General features: G+C 30.6%; 2 protein-coding genes across 3 annotated transcripts; both read left to right on the plus strand.

Moving 5' to 3' along the window:
* The first annotated feature begins 2,423 nt into the window (after positions 1-2,423).
* LOC106684526 (ectonucleotide pyrophosphatase/phosphodiesterase family member 5) lies at positions 2,424-7,350 on the plus strand. The gene is made up of 4 exons (XM_014426656.3): positions 2,424-2,905; positions 4,066-4,525; positions 5,952-6,158; positions 7,113-7,350. Exons 1-4 carry the CDS (start codon positions 2,522-2,524, stop codon positions 7,343-7,345), a joined length of 1,284 nt encoding a protein of 427 aa, XP_014282142.1. The 5' UTR covers positions 2,424-2,521; the 3' UTR covers positions 7,346-7,350.
* A 4,749-nt stretch (positions 7,351-12,099) lies between these two features.
* Positions 12,100-13,930, plus strand: LOC106684541 (protein lethal(2)essential for life). Of its 2 annotated transcripts, none has more exons than XM_014426679.2 (3): positions 12,100-12,257; positions 12,903-13,358; positions 13,491-13,930. In XM_014426679.2, exons 2-3 carry the CDS (start codon positions 12,903-12,905, stop codon positions 13,587-13,589), a joined length of 555 nt encoding a protein of 184 aa, XP_014282165.1. In that variant the 5' UTR covers positions 12,100-12,257; the 3' UTR covers positions 13,590-13,930. The 2 variants fall into 2 exon arrangements, with proteins under 2 accessions (XP_014282165.1, XP_014282164.1); XM_014426678.2 differs by lacking the exon at positions 12,100-12,257 and adding an exon at positions 12,618-12,766.
* Positions 13,931-19,638: the final 5,708 nt, after the last annotated feature.

Genomic DNA, 19,638 nt, shown 5'->3' on the forward strand with positions numbered 1-19,638 from the left:
TTCTTTTAAATATATTTTTAATTATAATTCATTTAAAGTTACATTATTTTACATTTGTTTTAGTGGCAAACCCATTTGAAACCTCTCGCCATATGATCAATTACAATGAATTAATTAAAAATCTACTTCCGTTACGGGACACTTTTTCTAACATGTCATCCCGCAAAATGATTTATAAGACGTTGTCACGTCAAAAACGTGACTTAAAAACACAAATTATTTATTTTATTTATTTTTTTATTTTATTTAATTTACAACTGTACAAAATAATACAATAAGTAAATATGTTGTATGTTTCATATACACTTGAGAATCTTGGGAAGGAACCACCCATCGGTAGTACTTCAAACATTAATTTAAATTAAAAGGTCCCGTGGCCATCCTCTTTTCAGACGCCTCGTAGGATTATCAGGGATTGTTAAGGATGAGAGATTAAGAATTAATGGGTTAGGATGAAAGGAGTTTGGAATGAAAAGACGCATATCTGTTTTGGGCCAATTCTGCAACGAATGGGATGTTTAGGTCTTTGTGAATGAGTTAATTTGTAACGTAATAAGGAGCATCAAGGATTTTACGTAGGATTTTGGATTGTAAGGAAAACACAAATTTAAATTTACTTCATATTTGGAACACGGCCTGAATGAATTTTTCTTTTGCATCTGAGGTCTAATATTAATTCCTTAAGTTTCGGATGTAATTTGCAGTACACCTTGTATACTGTTCAAAGTATGTAAATTAAGTTTTTGTACAACGATAAAAGAATAAATAGTGGAACCTGTATAACTGAGATCTCAAGGGTTCTAAAATTTTTATCACTTAAAAAGGATTTTTATTTACCCAGTTTTCCAATTGGCTAGTTTAAAATTGTAGTTGTTTTGATTATAGAGGGTCCCGCTAAGGGCGCTCCAACTATACTGTCTTTCATTTATAGATGTGAAAAATAAATATTTTATTAAAAGGAAGATGGTTCGGATGTGGTCAAAGAAAAACTCAAATAGTCGTGAAACCATTTATTATGAACCAACGTTTCGCCCCACGTTGCAGGGCTAAAAAAAACAACATACAAACACTTAAATGATGTAAACATAAATGAACACAGTAAATGAAAAAGACACTGAAACGTAAAAATTAAATGACCTCTATTGTTTGTAGTTTTTACGGCACCAGTAGTCGCCATTAAGTATCGAAATGCAGTGGTAGCAGCCTACGCCGACGACTTCGGTGTCTATGCTTCCAGCATGAGAGCTGAACTGGCCATACACTATGCGCAAACTGCTTCTGCCACCATTGTAGCTGCTCTGAAGAAGGACGGAATCAAGGTTAATCCGTCGAAGACGGATGCCATTGTCATGTCCTTCCAGAAGGGCAAGAAAAGCAGGCTAACAGCAGTTCGTTGTGGATGGTGAGGGTCGGAAACTCTCTAATAGCATCCTCTACCTCGGCGTGACTCTTGACAGGCACCTCACCTTCTCTAGTCACGGCAGGGGGAGGCACCCATACCCCAGAGCCCCAGAGAGTCACCCATACCTCAACACCACCAGCCGGAATGGTCCCTCCCCATTCTCTGTTAGCTCCCCGGCTATCACGCCACTCATGTACAAACCGCCTTCAGCGGACAATGTTTTCCTCATCTTACAATGCCATCAGGCAAAACAAGATAAAATGTAAATATGTGTATATATAATTTTTCCTAGGTTAAGTAATATATAATTGTAATTGATTGAAAATAAATAAATAGGAGATTAGAAAAAAAAAATTAAATGAGAATAATAAAAGATTTTAGACACTTAATGAAAACGGAAATAAAAACAGATAAAAAAAGAAATATAAAATACAGTACACACAAAAGATGGAAAAAGGAGAATAAGAGTAAAGTCAAGAATAAAGAAAGATAATGAGGAAGACAGGAAAGGTACCTTTCAAGCTCAAAGTCAGAGCGAAAGTGAACCGTTGGCAGGGTGAGGATTGACGGTTAAAAATACATTACACTTGAAAATAATAAAGTAAACAGTATTAGAAAATTAAAGAAAGTATTAAAAATAGATAAACATTAAATGATAATATGCATAATGGGGAAAGGAATTATTTTAAATATATATGTTTCTATACAGATAGAATACACGAAAGATATGAAGTTAAAAGAATGGATAAAATAAATATAATATGATTAAGAAAAGACAAAGTGTCGGGACTTCATTTTAATTATCAGTAGAAAAGGTTTCTCACACATCCAGTGGTCACTTAACCGGGTTACACTGTTCTAATTAAAAATATACATATATTCGGCTTTGTCCACTTAAAAAAATCAAAAGAAGTGGTTGTTGCTGTAAGTTCTTCTCGGAACTGAACGTTTCTAATTACTAAATCAACATTAATAGCCACCGAAGGACAATAGCTCATTAAAAAAAATTAAAGAAGCATGACAGTTAGGAGCTGTATTCGTAACTACAGCTATAAAGTCACTCGCATAGCAACTGGATTCCTCGCATTTTAGACATATTTTTTCATATGAAATGATTTCATGGATGAGATTCTTAGTGCAATGAAGAACCTCTTAACGCCTGTATTGTTCTCCTATTCCCTCTATACGCTGATATCACAATCTAGTTCCAAGTCATCTTACGACAAACTCCTCATCATATCCTACGATGGCTTCCGTTACGACTACTTAGACAGAGAACTCACGCCATATCTGTTCTCCCTCAAAAGCAGTTCTACCTACGCCAAGCATGTGATTAATGTTTTCCCAACTCAGACTTTCGTCAACCACTTCTCCATCGCGACAGGACTGTACTCTGGAGTCCACGGTGTCATTGGCAACGTAGTCTTCAACCCGAAGACCGGGAAACTGATGACATATGGTTATGATCTGTTTCACTACAACAAAGATATAACACCTATATGGGTGAGTACTGATTCCATGTGTGCAATGTGATATGTGGATAGCTTATGAATATTAACAGGCATTAATGATAAAAACATTTTATTTCATGTTCGTTTGCTTAACTATTTGTTGATCCTATTATTGTAAATATGTAATTTTCATTCTCTCAATCTAATTACAATCTATATAGAATTTGTAAACCATCAATCCATACCTTACAAAGGTCAATAATATTTACAATAATTTTAAGTTTTTTTTTTATTCAGTTCGTAGGAGTAGTAGTTACCGTTGAAATTTGCCACAATATCAGTTGCTATAACATTAAAATATGAAGCTCTGAATGAAAAATTAATATTTTCTAACATTTTGAAACCATTTTTTATTTCCCATAACTATGATTGGTAGAGTTATCAATACTCTTAAGTACACATAGTTTTCATCAAAATTATCAAAAATTGGTATGAAATAACTTTTATTTTTCGCGGTATATTTGACTAGTGACGAGCTGCCTCTACATTATCCAGAATTGGGGTTCGTTCATAAAAATAAAGTATAAAATTCACTTTGATTGTCACATAGACACATTTAGGATTTTAGACAAACCTTATAAATTTAAATATATGGTATTTTAAAATTACTTTTTAGTTGCTTGTTTGTTTAAAGATAATAAGATACATTTTAAAAATGTAAAGATAAAGTTCATTTTTTAATAAATTTGGTTGGTTGTCTTAGAATCAAATTTACAGGAGAAACCGCGTTCGAAACATGGGTGCTAAGAATAATGTTGAAAGCAATGAATGGAATTTGATAAAATGAAAATGGACCATTTTCACAAAAATTCCCAACGTACCACCAAATTGTTGTCGAAGCAACAAAGTGACAAGGCAAACATATTATAGCAAAAACGTATATTGAATTTAATTATTGTCTTAATTGTTGCAGTTTTTGAGGTACCTATAGTGCGGTGATATGTTTTTAGTTGTTTCGAAGATGATATTCAACTGTTTAAATTAAAATTTTCGTCTTAGAAATTTGTTAATTTTTTGTCTTGCTGATTGATTAACTGGTATTATGGAGGCGTAACGCATTGATTTGTGATTTACCAATAATATCCTAACAATTATTATTATTTTATTTTTTTATATAACTAATTCATTCCTTTTATTTTTTTTAAATTTCAGACATTAAATGAGAAAGCTGGACAAGGACGCCATAGCGGTGTAATGATGTGGCCCGGATCGCAGTTTGCATACGCTGGTATCAGCCCTACATTTGTCAACATATTCGATCCCCGTACGCCTTGGGAAAACCGCATCAGTACTGCCATATCCTGGTTCCTGCATCCTAAGACCCCTGCGAACCTGGTGATGATGTACTTCGAGGAACCAGACGACGAGGAGCACACCAGTGGTCCTGGTTCTTTACAAACTCGTGAGCGCTTGAAAAAGGTTGACAAGCTCACAGAGTATCTTTTCAAGAGCTTGAAGGACAACTCGTTAGCAGATGTGAATGTTGTGTTACTGAGTGATCATGGGATGGAAAGTGTCACATTTGATCGTATGATTGACCTTACAAAGATTGCAGGGGACAAAGCAGTCATGTACGGAACCTCACCTGTCCTACAAATTTTTCCTAACAAAGGTAATTGGATTATTCATCAGCTATACTACAGTTAAGGAATAACTATATTTCGTTCTTGTAATATACGCTGATAATGGAACATTATGTGTGTAGTGGGAGAGTTGTTGGAAGGATTTTTCCACAATAAAACTTACATGATTCTAGTATTTATATTTGCTTTTAATTTAAATTTTAAAATTAAAAGGTGGTGGCATAGTGGAAAGGCACCGTGTTACTAACTCCAAGGACCCGAGTTCGAATCCAGCTGTCGATAATTATTTACTCTGTTACTGTAGACGTGAGTCAACTCTATGGGTTATAGAACCCTCCAGCCTCATAAAGTGGGTATCCTTAATTGGGGGAAAATCTGGTGGTTTTGTGTGTTCTTCAAAAAATCACCTCCTAGTATAACCGTTGTTCTAAAAACAGTCCTTCCTTACAAAGTACTGAACCCCTGATCCTATATGGATCGTAGTGATTCACATTATTACTATTAAGTTTATATTTAATTTGTATTAGCACTTTGTAGAATGTGTTGCTACGTTCCTGACTAAACAGCTGTTCTAAGACTGCTGAGTGAGAGTTCCAAAAACCGCATTTGTTTCATTTATTTACTAATTCAATGTATCATGCCATATAATTCTATCGATTTCTTATGGGAATCGATATATGAAAAAGAGTATTATTTATCGTAATAAATTGCAACCACCACCACTTCCTACCACAGACCTCTTTGGTATGATATGCTAGATGGAATGGGTATACTCAAAATTGGATATCTTTTTTAAACGTGTTGTGTTTACCGATTTACTTAAAACTAAAATTAAGTTGCAAACAGAGTATTAAATTTATAAAAAGGTAAAAAGTTATTTTTAACTTTATTAGAGAGCTTAACAATATACTATACTACAACAATATTATATTATATTAAGTTACTGGAGATATTTATTTATTTGGTAGACACTACTAATTTACAGAATTTTCACTCAAAATAACAGTATAGTATCCATTATTTAAACTTATCTGGGTGTGTTGGATGTGCTTTCCTATGCTTCGGCTCCAGTGTTTCCAATCCTGTGTGCTGGCCTTCCGAAATGCACTCCACGACTTTTCAAATATACTTGACCTAGCTGGTGCACTACTTCTGTTCTTTTTCTATGGAGAGAACCCGGACTATCCTCTGGGAAAAATAATCTATGTAGTCTGGGTTCTTTTTTTTTGGATATTTTTTTATTGTCAAGTTCCAATGTACGGTCGGCACTATCTGGCTTCGGCAGCCGTACCGCAAGTAACCCGAAAATATATCTGTAGTGTCCTTTTTTGAATTCACAATAATTAGTTATTAATATTTATATTGATATAGACCTTTTTTGTCCAAGAATTCTCAGAATATATCATCGATTAGTACTGTTGATAATATTAAAATTTATTGAATTATACATTTCAGGACAGAGTGTACCCAACATATACACAAAACTTAATGATGCAGCTGCAAAAAACAAACATTTCAAAGTGTACCTCAAAGAAAATATCCCTGAGCACTTCTACATTAAGGACTGCGAGCGAACTGCGCCGATACTCGCTGTTGCAGAACCAACGTACGCTTTTCAAGACTACTACGAAGCCATAGATTGGCAAATCAAGAATAAAGGAGGTATTGTTTCAATTATCCTAAAATATATCTTTTATGTTTGGTTTCAATGAAATGTTTAGTTAATACTACCATATTAAGTTGAAGAAACTCACGCAAACTACACAACCTAATTTCAGGAACTACGAATCAGATTTCAATTCAAAATCCTTTTTGTATTAGATAGGCCTTTTATTGAGAAAGGCTTTGTAGCAACACGCAACGACCCATTGGAATGGAGCAGAACCCTATAATAAAAATAATAACGTTGGCACTTAGCTGTAATCCTTCCGGTAAAGAGCAGTAACCGTGAGTCCGGGGTCATAAAGTGGGTACCCTTGGGTGAAAATCTGGTGGTCGTGCGCGATTCTTACCAAAGCACCTCCTTGCACTGCCGTTGGTCTAGTAACAATGCTTCCTTACAAAGTACTGCGCCCCTGGCCATTCATAGGTTGTAGCGGTATAGATTTAATTTTTTTTTTCTAATAACTCGTCGTAAATGCACAATAAGAGAAATTTACCATTATTAGCAAAGATTCAGAGTGTGGACTAGGTAGGATCCGCCATTATTCTTAAAATATGTATTCTGTGTTCCAATAGAAATCTTAAGCTTAAAATTTTAAATCATAGAAGTAAAAGTTTCCTGTACCTAGCAATAAGTGTAAATTAATTTCTGTCACTATGGTAAAATGTTACCCCTCTCTGGAGGTCAGGGTCTACCATATTGTACCATATTGATATACCAAAATGTCTACCATATATCACAAGTAGCTGAAATATACATATAGTATTTAGCAGGAAATTTAACGAACTATTCAGCCCTATGCTCATTAATTCCCGAGATATAGTTTTTCCAAAATCAATATTCTCTTCCTAATAATAAGAAAAATCATTTCGAGAATTTTTCGTGACGAATATTACGGAAGCTTAAACTCCTACGGAGATAATTAGCCATTTTATTTTATTTGCTTTTTCCAGCTCCAAGAAATGGTACTTACGGAATCCACGGATACGATCCTGAGTCCATCAACATGCGCCCATACTTCATTGCCCACGGACCGATGTTCAAAGAGAACTTCAACGCAGGTGAATTGAGAATGGTAGACATGCATCCACTCTTTGCCAACATCCTGCGGCTAGAATTACCATCATTAAAACCGAACGGAACTTTGGCTGGTGTCCAAAAGATATTAAAACCCAAAAATAAATAATTAAAAAAAAAGAAAGAAATGCCTACTAATTTATTTCCTATTCCATTAATTATAATAACTACATTAAAGAATAAAATTAACTATCCGTAAGTCTAACATTCTAAAATAGACAGATTGTAGTGATATAATCTGATATATAAATAACGACGTTTCGGTTCACTTTACAGGCCTTATTCAGGCAAGAAACTTGGGCCAGAGGTAAGAAAAACTCATATACATATAGGAAAGAGAAACTAAATGAAATACAATGAAAGTAGAAATGATGAATGCATATAATAAAAATTTTAAAAAGTTAATTGAAATGAAATACAGGAAGTATGTGTCATTTTCAGTGAAAAGAACAGTTTTGAGACAAATAAAAATACACCATCAACCTGAGAAAAAAATTGAGGCCAGTCCCTTGAACACTTTAAAAGACAAAACAAAAAAATGTATTTAATGCAGAAAAAATCTACGACATATTAGTCCCTCTGTTCTTCATTTCTCTGCATAGCTAATGAGTTCGGAAAAAGAAAGTTAGTTTTCACAAAAGTTTGATAAGCTTTAACGCAATGGAAAAAAATTATAAAAAATATAGTTAGGCTAAAAGCGAATCTAACTTTTTCTGAAAAAAAAATTTACGGGAGGCGTATTTTGATTTGTACAATTTTTAATAGATTTAAACTCATTTAATAAGATCCGAATTTTTTTTTTTTCAAATTCTATATAAAAACATTGTTTGGTTCATAATTACCTGGATGTCCAAACAGGGTTGAGACAGAGAGCAGTTGTATAAATAAGTTTTATTAAATCGATGCTCCCTCGTTTTTAGCCTTCCCTTCTGAGTAGATCTTATAGTATACTAGAGCCGGGAAGAAAAAAAGCCAGTTATCTCACCCCAATTTCTGATTACTTCAATGAAAACTATGTATAATTAATAGTCAAAACTGATGAGTCTGCCAAGTATAGGTAGGGGGAATAAAAAATGGCGGCTGTTTCAAAACCTTTAAAAAAACATTAATTTTTCATTCGGAGCTCTATATCTTAAAAACTACCAACAACACTAGAAAATCTAAGAGAACATTATTTAAATAAGAGTAAATTTGCTGAAATATTAGCCCTAATAGAGCTATATACGTCCAATAGTTCTCGAGATATAGCTTTTTAACAAGCAAAATTTCTTAAAAATCTACTGAAAGATCAGTAGTTAGTTAATTTATTTTGAGAAATCTATATCTCAGGAACTATGTGACGTACAGATGTTTATTAGCACTCAGATTAAAGCTACTTTAATGGACTATAATGAAGTTTATGACCTTTACCTTTGTAGGAATAGTAATTTTCATGATATTTGCTAAAATAAATTGATTTATAGTTCTTCGGACAATAAGTTTGATTTATGAAAAACTTCATTTCAGAAACCATTGAACGTACAGATGTCTGCCAGCACTCAAATTAAAGCTAGTTAAATTTACTACAAAATAGTTAATTATATTTATCTTAGTAGGAGTAGTAGTTTTTATGATATTTGATAAAATAATCTCACAAAATGTTAATTTCTAGTTGTTCGTATAAAATGTTGGATATTTGAAAAATATATAGACATTAGACGCACTTATGTCTGCTAACACTCAAAATAAAGGAAATTCAACTTAACATAAAGTAGTTTATGACACTTATCTTCGTAGGGGTAGTAGTTTTTATGATATTCACATATGAATATGAATTTGGCAAATGAAAATTTGTCCGAACAACTATAAATCAATTTATTTTAGCTAATTTCATGTAAACTATTACTCCTACGAAGATAAACTTCATAAACTACTTTATAGCTCATTAAACTAGCTTTAATTTGAGTGGTAATAGACATCTGTACGTCAAATGATTTTTGAGATATTAATTTTTCAAAATAAATTCATTAACTACTGATCTTTTAGTACGTCCCATACAACATTTTTATGAAATGTTGCTTTTTAAAAAGCTATATCTCGAAAACTATTTAACATAAATAACTCTATTAGAGCTCATATTTTAGCAAATTTACTCTTCTTTAAATGACTTTCTCTTAGGTTTTCTTATGTTGTTGCTACTTTTTAAGATATAGAGCTCCGAATGAAAAATTAGTTTTATTTATCGCTTTGAAACAGACGCCACTTTTTATTCCCCCTACCTATACTTGGCTGACTCATCAATTTTGACTATTAATTATACATAGTTCTCATTAAAGTAATCTAAAATTGGGGTGAGATAACTGCTTTTTTTTCTCCTCTTGGGCTCTTGTACTATTAGATTTTGTCAAATGTGAGTTCGAACCTCGCTGGCTGTTTAGCCATCATTATGCAGTTGCATCGTAACGCTCCATTTTATTTAATATATATCTATATTTTATAATAAATTACATTGACTTTTCCGGTGTATTGTGTGACGGAGATATCAGTGCCATTGTCACCATTATTTATGTTGATCAATAAATTGCAATAAAAGCATACCTAGTCTATTTTAATATCAAACTGATGCATCTTTATCCAACGACCGGAATAATATTGTAGAATAATTATTCATACGAGATAAAATTGTTGAAATTAAAAATGATAACTTTTTTTAATAGAGTGAAATTTGTTCGTATTTTTGTGCATATTATAACGCATTTTAAAAACATTTCGAAAATATTATTAGTTAAACTTCTTCTAAGTTAGAACGTTTTTATTTTCGTAATCAACAAAAAAATTATGATTACACTACTCCCGAAAAATATATGTTATAAGTAAACCAACATATCAAGTTTGCAGTTCCTGTGAATTCGTGCACAATAATTTTAACTTTACAGGTCAAATGCAAATTTAAAGGTGTGAGAAATTATAGAGATATTGTAATTTAAAAATTCCATGTCTCCTCAAAACTTATTATACATTTTCCAGACCAGCCTATTCATTCAGACTGTAGAATTCGAAGTTTCCAACCCTGCGTGCATCACATTTTTGTCCCTCGAATGCAGAACTAAAGAACGTGAATTTTGAAGTTTAAACCAGTTTGCAGACTTATTAATATTAGATAAATTAGTCTTTTTCCGTTGCCCTATTTTCGAGAGGTGAGGGCTCTCGAAAACAGGGCAACGGAAAAAGACTAATTTATCTAATATTAATAAGTCTGCAAACTGGTTTAAACTTCAAAATTCAGATTTAAAACCAACATGAAAAAAGTAAATATAATTATAAATATAAAATACTATTAGAAGCGGGGTAATGAGAAATTTGTCAGTAGCAAACTTTCGAATACGCTATTAATTTATGAGTAGCATTTAAAATAATTATGAATCCATTTCTGACAGTAGCATACTATGTCATTTTATTTTTATAATTTTTTACCATATAAAAAACATATTCCGAGTTTTGGGCCGAAAATGATTTTGTTTCATCCGGTTTATGTTATAATTGAGGATTTTGAGACTATGAAAAAAATGTGATAGAAGGAAATGATATATTATAAGCAAAGATGAGAAGAACATAATAAAAGTAATACTGTGGTATTAATATAATTGACGTTTTTTTTTAGAAACGCCCATATTCCCGGATCCTTATTTTGTCCAACTGTAAATTCAAACAAAAGTAAAAAAAGAAAACACGTTGATGAAAAATCCAATCTATAGATATGCAAGCGATTATATCGGAAGTAGTTGGGACGCAGCCAAAAATGTTGACCGTGTGTCGGAAATGTTGAGTATTGTCATCGGCTAAGATCAGACGGGGAATCCAATCATGGTGGATTCTAATGGATTAGGACTTTATATTACCAAGCCTTATGTTGCTATTTCGGGTTTATGGTACAGGAAAGGCATTAATTATAAAAATAAATCAGCATTTATAAATATTTAAAAAGTGATTTTGTGTCAATCCCCCCCTTAATAATTTGGAAGTCCAAAAATTTTGGAAAGTTGATACTTGAAGAACCGCTTTAAACTGAAAAAATTGTTGTGAAATACATTAATCAACGAGTTACTAAAATTTGAACCTAAAAATCAAAATTTTTTTAAGTTAAAAAATTAGATTTGAATAGGAAAATAAATTGTCAGGTGTCAACATTCGCAACAGGCAAATGAAAATAATTGTGCACAATATCTTCCTGAGCGTTTTGAAGTCATCAATACAGTATTTTCTGAAAAAAAAATTTAAAACTTCATACCTGTTTACTCACTAATTTATCAACGCCGGATATAAAACATACGTTTTCAAATCTAAACACTAAAATTATTAATTAAATGTTGTTAAATTAATAAAATCCAAAATATTTTAATTTAACAAAAGTGATTTAAATATGTTTTTAAAATTGTGTGAAAATATTTATGACTCCGAAATGTTTTCCAATTTATGAATAAACGTGTATGAAGTTACAAGGGTGTTTTCCCTGAATTATTATATTGATGGGTAAGTGAAAAGTTCAGATCCAAAAAGAATGGGAAAATTAAAATATTTTAATATCGTTGAATCAGGCTTTGACAACTTAAAGCTACATTTTTATCTATTGAACTCTTTTCATTCGATATTGATTCTAATTAAATTTTTATATTGTCAATGGCACTAATATAAAACCGAGCACTTATTATTTCGTTCCCAAATAAATAACATTATAAACGACTTATTTAAGGATAGAGCCAAGATTACTGGTAAAATTTCGGAAATTGTTGCGGGTTAGTATCTTTTACTTTTATTCGGTTTCGCTTCCAAGTTCGTGTGAATCACGGTAGTCTTGGGCTAAATTTAACAAGAGCATCTATTAATAAACGGTGTGTTACACAAGAGAACTTCATTCCCACTCAGATTATTCTAGAACCATTAGTCTCCAGGGAGGGCTATATAAAAGGAGGAACTGCTTGCTTCATTTCAGTATCAACCCGCTCCAACACCTGAGTTTTTCAAGTACTTTGTAATATCCAGAGGTATGTAGACTAAAAATGATATTTGTATGTTATAATTAAAGACAGGAATGGATGAAGGTTTTGTGTTATATTAATCTGAGAAAAATTCAATTTAATGTTTGTTTGTTCCTACTTTAGACTACTTATATTTCTGAAAACTACCACAATTTAAAGATTAGAAAAATAAAACCAAACAATGAAAAAGTATTTAAAACATTTTTCAAAGCCAAAATCTCTATTTTTCCTTTAACATCAAATAACATCTTCATTCACTCATGCTCTTACTTTTTATGTATCTGAGTTTGCATTATTAGTTGCACTGAAACATTTTATGTTTTGCTATAATAGGGCATGTGTGAAACATATGTTCTGAAAATTTAATTCATTAATTTATAATAAATATATTTTTTTATGGAAAAAACTGATATATCTAATATAATTTGCTAACATTAAAAATTTATCAAAATCATATTTCTCTTTTTCTGTTAGTTTTTGAAATGGAAAAATGGAACAATATTCCCTCTGGTTATGTAAGATCTAGTCTTACTTTAACAATAAAATTCTATTTTAAATATCAACTCATTTTTTTCATTGTTTACATAGACAGTATAACATAAACAATCAATGAAATATCTTCTATTTTTTTCTGTTTTATTTTCTTTACAGATGTCTCTGTTACCATTGATGAATGATCTTTGGTTGGATGATTATAGGCGCCCAAGATTGTCAGACATGTATGATCAACATTTCGGTCTTGGCTTACTTAACAATGAATCCCTCACTCCTGTTGCTAACTACTTATTAAACCCCCTTAGAACTGGTTACTTGAGGCCATGGAGAAACGTTAATGTAGCAGAGTCTGGCGTCTCTTCGATCCAATCAGACAAAAATGAATTCAGAGTAAACCTTGATGTACAGCAATTCAAGCCTGAAGAATTGAAAGTTAAAATAGCAGATGGTTTTATTATTGTTGAAGGAAAACATGAAGAGCGCTCTGACCAACATGGGTTTGTCTCTCGACAATTTGTTCGAAGGTACAAAGTACCAGAAGATGTTGAAGACTCAAGCATCGCATCAAGCTTGTCATCAGATGGTGTACTGACTCTTAGGGCACCAAAGAAGGTGATAGTCGAAATATTTTATTACTATTTTATTTTATTTATAATCACCATAAAACCACATTTAGTTAATACCTTGATAATATAAAATTCTCTTAATGCATTGATTTTACAGCATTATTTTTTTTTATTTCAGGGTGTTGCCATCACTGAAGGAAGAGAAATTCCAATCACCACTACAAATCAGCCTGCTGTGGCTCCCAAGTCTGAAAAAATAGAAGGAAGTCCCCAATAAAACCCAAATTACACAATTTCATTTTAAAAATTTGTATCTTTTAGTTTTTTTTTAATCAAATATTAATTAAGATTGAACATAATATGACTTAAATAGCAAAACAACTGGTATTTGTAAATATTGTTTTTTTTCTTATCAAATCTATGTTTTGTTATTGCAGGACTGAAATTTATGTTCAATTGAGTATTATGGCTAGATAACTACTATTGTATTGTACTTAATTAATTTATTGTTTTCAAATTTCATTTTTATATGATTTAGATATAACATCTTTGTCACCCAGATAATTATGAAAGATATTGTATTAAATCGGCACAATAAAGCAATTGTTTACACTTCTATGGTTGCTTATGTTTATTTTCAAATAGTGTGGCTTACTTCACCTCAGTTCTAAGTATTAAATCCTTAAGTTATTAAGTCCAAAATTTACAAGTTTGCATTACAAAAATTTCTTCCTTTTGTGTCTGACAAAGTATGGCTCACATTGTACTGTTAAAACCTAATCAAATAATCAGTGGGAATGTCTACTGTCCAGAATTAAACAGATTTTTGGATAATTTACAGTTTAAAAATTAATTTTCTGCCTCAGAAAGTTGTTATCTTGCACCATAACATTGCTGGACTCGACATATCCAAATTGAGCCAGAAACAAATCTTAAGTATTAGTTGGGAAGTTCTCTCTCATGCTCCTTATTCATAGATTTAGTCTGATCAGATAACCAGCATTTGTGGTTAATAGATTATTCTGTAAGAGAAAAGAATTTCAAAACACATGATGGGATGGAGTCAGCAATAAAGTATTTCTTAAGTAAAGAAAAAATCAAGTTTTTTAGCATCTAGGATTGACAAAATGCCTAATCATTGGTCGAACACCATGTATAATTATTTATAGATTAATTGTATTATATAATGCAAATATACATTTTATAATATTTTACAAAAATAAGACAGAACTTTTTTTATTACCTAATATTTTGATTTGAGAAAATAATTTAAAAGAAAAGAAATATTGTTGATCAACTAAGTGAGCATTGAACTTTTAAACTATTATTTTTATCTATTTGATAAATGTAAATTCAGTAAAGAAAAATCATCTTTTTATTCAATTTATTTAGACAATTAATTGAAAAATAAGAATGAATTGTTAATCTAGGTATGAAACTATTAATCTTTTTAAACTAAAAATAATTTTAAGTTATGATCTACTATTATGATTTGTCATGATCTGCTGAAACTTGTTGAAAGTTGAATTGTTGAAATGAAAGTTGGGATAGCTTTCAAAAAGTATTAAACTAGAAAAGAAAAAAATAGTGTTTAAAATGGTTTTTATATAGAAGAATATATATATATATAGAATATAACCTTTTTTCATAATTGTATGGGAACATTCATTTTTTAATAGTGTAAAAACCTACTATTTCTCTGTTCCTTTCTATGCATCGGAATATTTTTAATTAGGGGTTACAAATCATTAAATATCAGGCATTTTAATTTTTTTTTTTACTGGATGGTGAGATTGGTGATCACTTGATTAAATTATTATGTCATCAGGGATAACTTCCTGCATGTAACTGACAATGTAGATTATTTCTCATGATTTTTTTATTATTAAGGCAAAAGATACAAACTGAGATTGACACAAAAAGATAGGCTGCTGGAAAAAAGACATAGCTTTTATTTATAATTATTAACATGTTGCACAATTTCTTTATTTTCAAAAAAAAAAATAATAATAATTTGATACATACATATCAGAAATTAACTGATCGAAATTATGGTAACATTTTATGGTTGAAAGTAATATTATAAGTAACAAGGGCCTGAGTGTTGTGAAATGAAGTAAGAGTTAAGAAAAATTTTTAAGCACGTGAATCATAAAATTAAACATCATGAATAAAATATATTTTTTCCCATGAAAGTTCCTTCATCATTCCACCTTCACTCATTAATTGAGCTGACAGCTTAGAATGTTATTTTTTTTTATTTTGGAGATAGAGGGGAAAATAATAGCCAGTTCATTGACTGCACTAAAAGGACGACAGAGATTCAGTTCGACTAAATAGTGAATCCAAGTCTATTGTTTGACATTTTTCATTCACAATTCTTTCACCAAAAGCTTTATGATGAGTAAAAGATAATTTTATGATTTGAGAGCTTGGGACAAGAATATGATAAGCCTCAGTATTTGTTCAGTATATCAGCAGTTTTGAAAAATTCCAATGTTTTTATTTCAAATACTATACACATACAAAATATTTTAACAGGGAGTTACACCCAGACACCACATTGTAAAATATAATTGGAAATATTTACAGCAGTATATAAAAATACTGTTTCAATAAATTTGTAAAATTATTATTAAAATAGATGGCTTCAATGGGTGTCATGTACTCTGTATGGTTTTGTATTGATGTATTTATTAATAAAAACCTATTCTATTCCAAACTAAACAATAAGACTATATACTTGTGATGGTACATTATGTTGTGGAAAGTAGGGAAGATTTTTTATAAACAAAGACAACGAGAGTGTGTTTTCATAAACAGATGCCACAACAGACTGCTCAAGAACCAAACAGCATGCTTGTTGCTTTGTTCTCAGCATTATCATAGTGTCGCAATTAACAAACCAAAATAATAAAACCTATTTTCTAAAACACATTAGAAGTAATCAGTAATACACATATAAACTGCTAACAGCAGCATACCTCATTCAATTGAATAGGTTTGTGGGAAGAATGAGACAAGCAACAATTTTTAAAGCAATTAAAAGTTTTTGCAAAGTTTTTCCTTGTTTCTCTATAAAGTTATTTTTGTATTTGTTTGTCTTTCATCATATTCCCAACATTATCTCCTCTAATATTTTATAGAATATGAATTTTTTGCAGGTGGGGTAGTATGGTAATCTACAGAGTATCACCCTAATCTAACCATGGTGGGAGAGAGAGGGGTTGTTTTCATTTCATAGGACTGCCACAGAAATAAAAGTCACCCCCAGGCCGGATTCAAACTAGTGCAGTCATGAGGTAGTTAAAGTTGGCATTCTAGTATCCTCAGCTAAAGACAGCCCTATGGAATATGAACTATATCAAACATTAAATAAATATTGCATTATTTATCATATTCTTGTCCCAAACTCTCAAATCATAAAATTATCTTTTACACATCATACAAATTTTGTGAAAGAATTATTTCCCAAACTTATGATACATTTAGGATGAAGAAGAAATAAAAAATGTTAAACAATAGATGTCATGTTCTTTCCCCAAGAAGCCCTTCAAATAATAAAAAAATTCAATTTATGGTAATTAACTAAATAAGGCTTTAATGAATAAAAGAAAATATTTTCAAATTGAAATTAATTTAGGTCTATTTTTCATTGAGGTAGTTGACATTTTTGTTTTACACACATTTTAATCAAAAGTTTATTAAATTGTTATCCTTGCTGAAACTGAATGACTTTTTCTGTAACTTTATACTTCATTCTGTAGATGAGGATGTAATATCACTACAAAAACAAAATTTTTTAATTGTTTATGAAAAACTCTTTAACAAAATTTATATCTTTTGGAGCATTACCTTTTTTGTGTATTATAAATTATATAATAAATTATTGAAATGTAAGTTATAATTATAAATTATTGATAGTTCTTTTTTTTATCTCAAGTGAAATAGTATTATATAACCAAGACAAGTAATCTGATTTACCTTCTCAAACTGGAAGAGTGCAACCCCTAGAAACTCTAAGGACTTTTACTTTATCATTTTTTAGTACCCCTTCCTTCTGATATATCAATTTTTAAAAAATTGAGGTCGCTACTTAACTATTTATAAATTATGCATTATATGTTATAAGCTAATGAATGACCTGTGTGAAAATTTCACAAACGGCTTTTGTTTATATCACATTTTAATATATTATGGATTTAGCATAACTTTAATCATTTATATTCAGTGATAAAAGGAATAAATACTATGTTTTAAATCCCCCCCCCTGCCATTAAAGCAACTATCAAACAGAATACATTGTCTCTAAAGTCGAGTTTTTTTTCAGTTTATTATCATATCATATGGTTTATTATCATATACACATAATGTGTATAAAGTAGACATATAAAGTCTTCCGGTGCAGGGGAAACAATGGTGTAAAGTTAATAATGCTTTGAGGTTGTTGACTACTAATCTTCTTACTTCTTTCATTATGTAAATAAAAATGATAATATTACTGCATATATGTGTATACTCTCAGCATGAAGAGTCACAAGTTATCTCTTCCATTATTTTTGTATAAAAATAATTTTTCTGTTCACACCCTCATAAGATGATTCATATGCAAAATTTACCACCCTCCTTTAACTTTACATACAGGCCTGAAAAATCCAAACATAATGCTTCCTCTTAATGAATATTTCATATGCAAGTAGGTGATACTTACATATATTTCTTCTTATAGGACGAGTTTTAAGGCTATATGACCTCAGGAAATGTGATAAAAATATATTAATCTATATAAATTAACTTGTCCCCGTTATAACAATGTAACACACTCATAGAAAGAACGAATTATTTTGTCACAATATAAGTGAAATAATATATCTTGGATGACAATATTTTATTATTAATTTTCTTTTCCAATTCATAGTTTATTCAAATTTTCCCTAGCCAATTTGCTATTCTTAATTTACTTTTTCATTTATTTTAAGTTTCTGATGCATGTGAAAATCCTAACTCTGTTAATCTATGTAATGGTTTTTTATTTAACAACAATAAAGATTTACAACTTAGTACTTAAATAAGGATTAAATTCTTATATTATTTGAAGTTTCTAACAGATCTTAGAAAGATTAAATCATTTTATCATAGTAAATAACAAATGATAATATACTTTAAAAACATATATTTTACAATTTCACAGTTTATTAAGTTAATAAGAGGATAAAGTAATGTACAATTATTCACTTATAGTAAATATAGTATTTACTAACTAATTAAGAACATGCTTGAATAAATACGATTGAAAAATATACACACTTTGCAATTACGATTAAAGAGACAGTAAAATGACGTATCAGAATTAAAATAATAATTCAACTAATTGCCCAAAGAAAGGGGCATGAATCAAGAAATGTAGAAAATAATAGTTTTAATTAGCACTGTTAGAGGCCAGCACTATCCAAACAGTCGTTTTCTAAGTCAAAATAGTGGGAATATTTAGGATAATAGTTTTACTAACTGCTCAAAGATAGCAGCACAAATCAAGGACTGTACAAAACAGTAGTTTCAATAACCACCACAAGAGACCAGCACCATCCAGACAGTTCCCGATATCTACTAGGAAAATTTTTGTTTTGTATTAGGAGAACAGATAGTTATAGAAGCTCAAGTAACCGGTTCAGAGATTTAAGACTTGTGTTGGAACATGGACTTGTTTAGCTCCTGTGAATTCCTAATCTCCTAATACAAAATTTTAATTTTCTTGCTAGACATCGGTAACTGCTACCCGGATGGTGCTGGTCTCTTGTGGCGGTTATTGGAATTACTATTTTCTAACTTCCCTGGTTTGTGCTGCTATCTTTGAACAGTTAGTTAAAACAATGATGATTGAAATTATTATTTTCTAGATTTGTGCTGCTATCTTTGAGCAGTTGGTTGAACTATCATTTTAACATTTTTTATTCTGAAAGTCATTTTACCGTCTTTGTTTTGTTTTATTAATCGGAATCGAAAAGAGTGTATATTTTTTTAATCATATTTATTCAAGCATGTTCTTAATTAGTTATTATTTACTAAGAATGAATAATTGTATATTTCTTTATGTTCTTATTAACTTAATGGACTGTCAAATATTATAATAACAATAAAATATTGTTTTTAAATATATGGTATTATCATTTAACTTTGACTATGATAAAATGATTTAATCTTTCTAAAATCTGTTAGAAATTTCAAATAATATACATGATTTACGTACTAAATTGTAAATCAATCCATTTTGTAGTAAAATACTAACCTATTACATAGATCAACAGAGTTAGGCTACCTCAAGCACT

Source organism: Halyomorpha halys, unplaced genomic scaffold (assembly GCF_000696795.3).
Source record: "Halyomorpha halys isolate HHAL.00 unplaced genomic scaffold, Hhal_1.1 Scaffold588.1, whole genome shotgun sequence".
Classification (NCBI taxonomy): domain Eukaryota; kingdom Metazoa; phylum Arthropoda; class Insecta; order Hemiptera; family Pentatomidae; genus Halyomorpha; species Halyomorpha halys.

Bases quoted from the DNA above. Each gene is read 5' to 3' on its own strand.
- LOC106684541 (XM_014426678.2), top strand. From the start codon at position 12,734: ATGGAAAAATGGAACAATATTCCCTCTGGTTAT. The intron at 12,767-12,902 runs GTAAGATCTAGT...TTTTCTTTACAG, and splicing joins ACAATATTCCCTCTGGTTAT to ATGTCTCTGTTACCATTGAT. The intron at 13,359-13,490 runs GTGATAGTCGAA...TTTTTATTTCAG, and splicing joins CTCTTAGGGCACCAAAGAAG to GGTGTTGCCATCACTGAAGG.
- LOC106684526 (XM_014426656.3), top strand. From the start codon at position 2,522: ATGGATGAGATTCTTAGTGCAATGAAGAACCTCTTAACGCCTGTATTG. The intron at 2,906-4,065 runs GTGAGTACTGAT...TTTAAATTTCAG, and splicing joins AAGATATAACACCTATATGG to ACATTAAATGAGAAAGCTGG. The intron at 6,159-7,112 runs GTATTGTTTCAA...TGCTTTTTCCAG, and splicing joins GCAAATCAAGAATAAAGGAG to CTCCAAGAAATGGTACTTAC.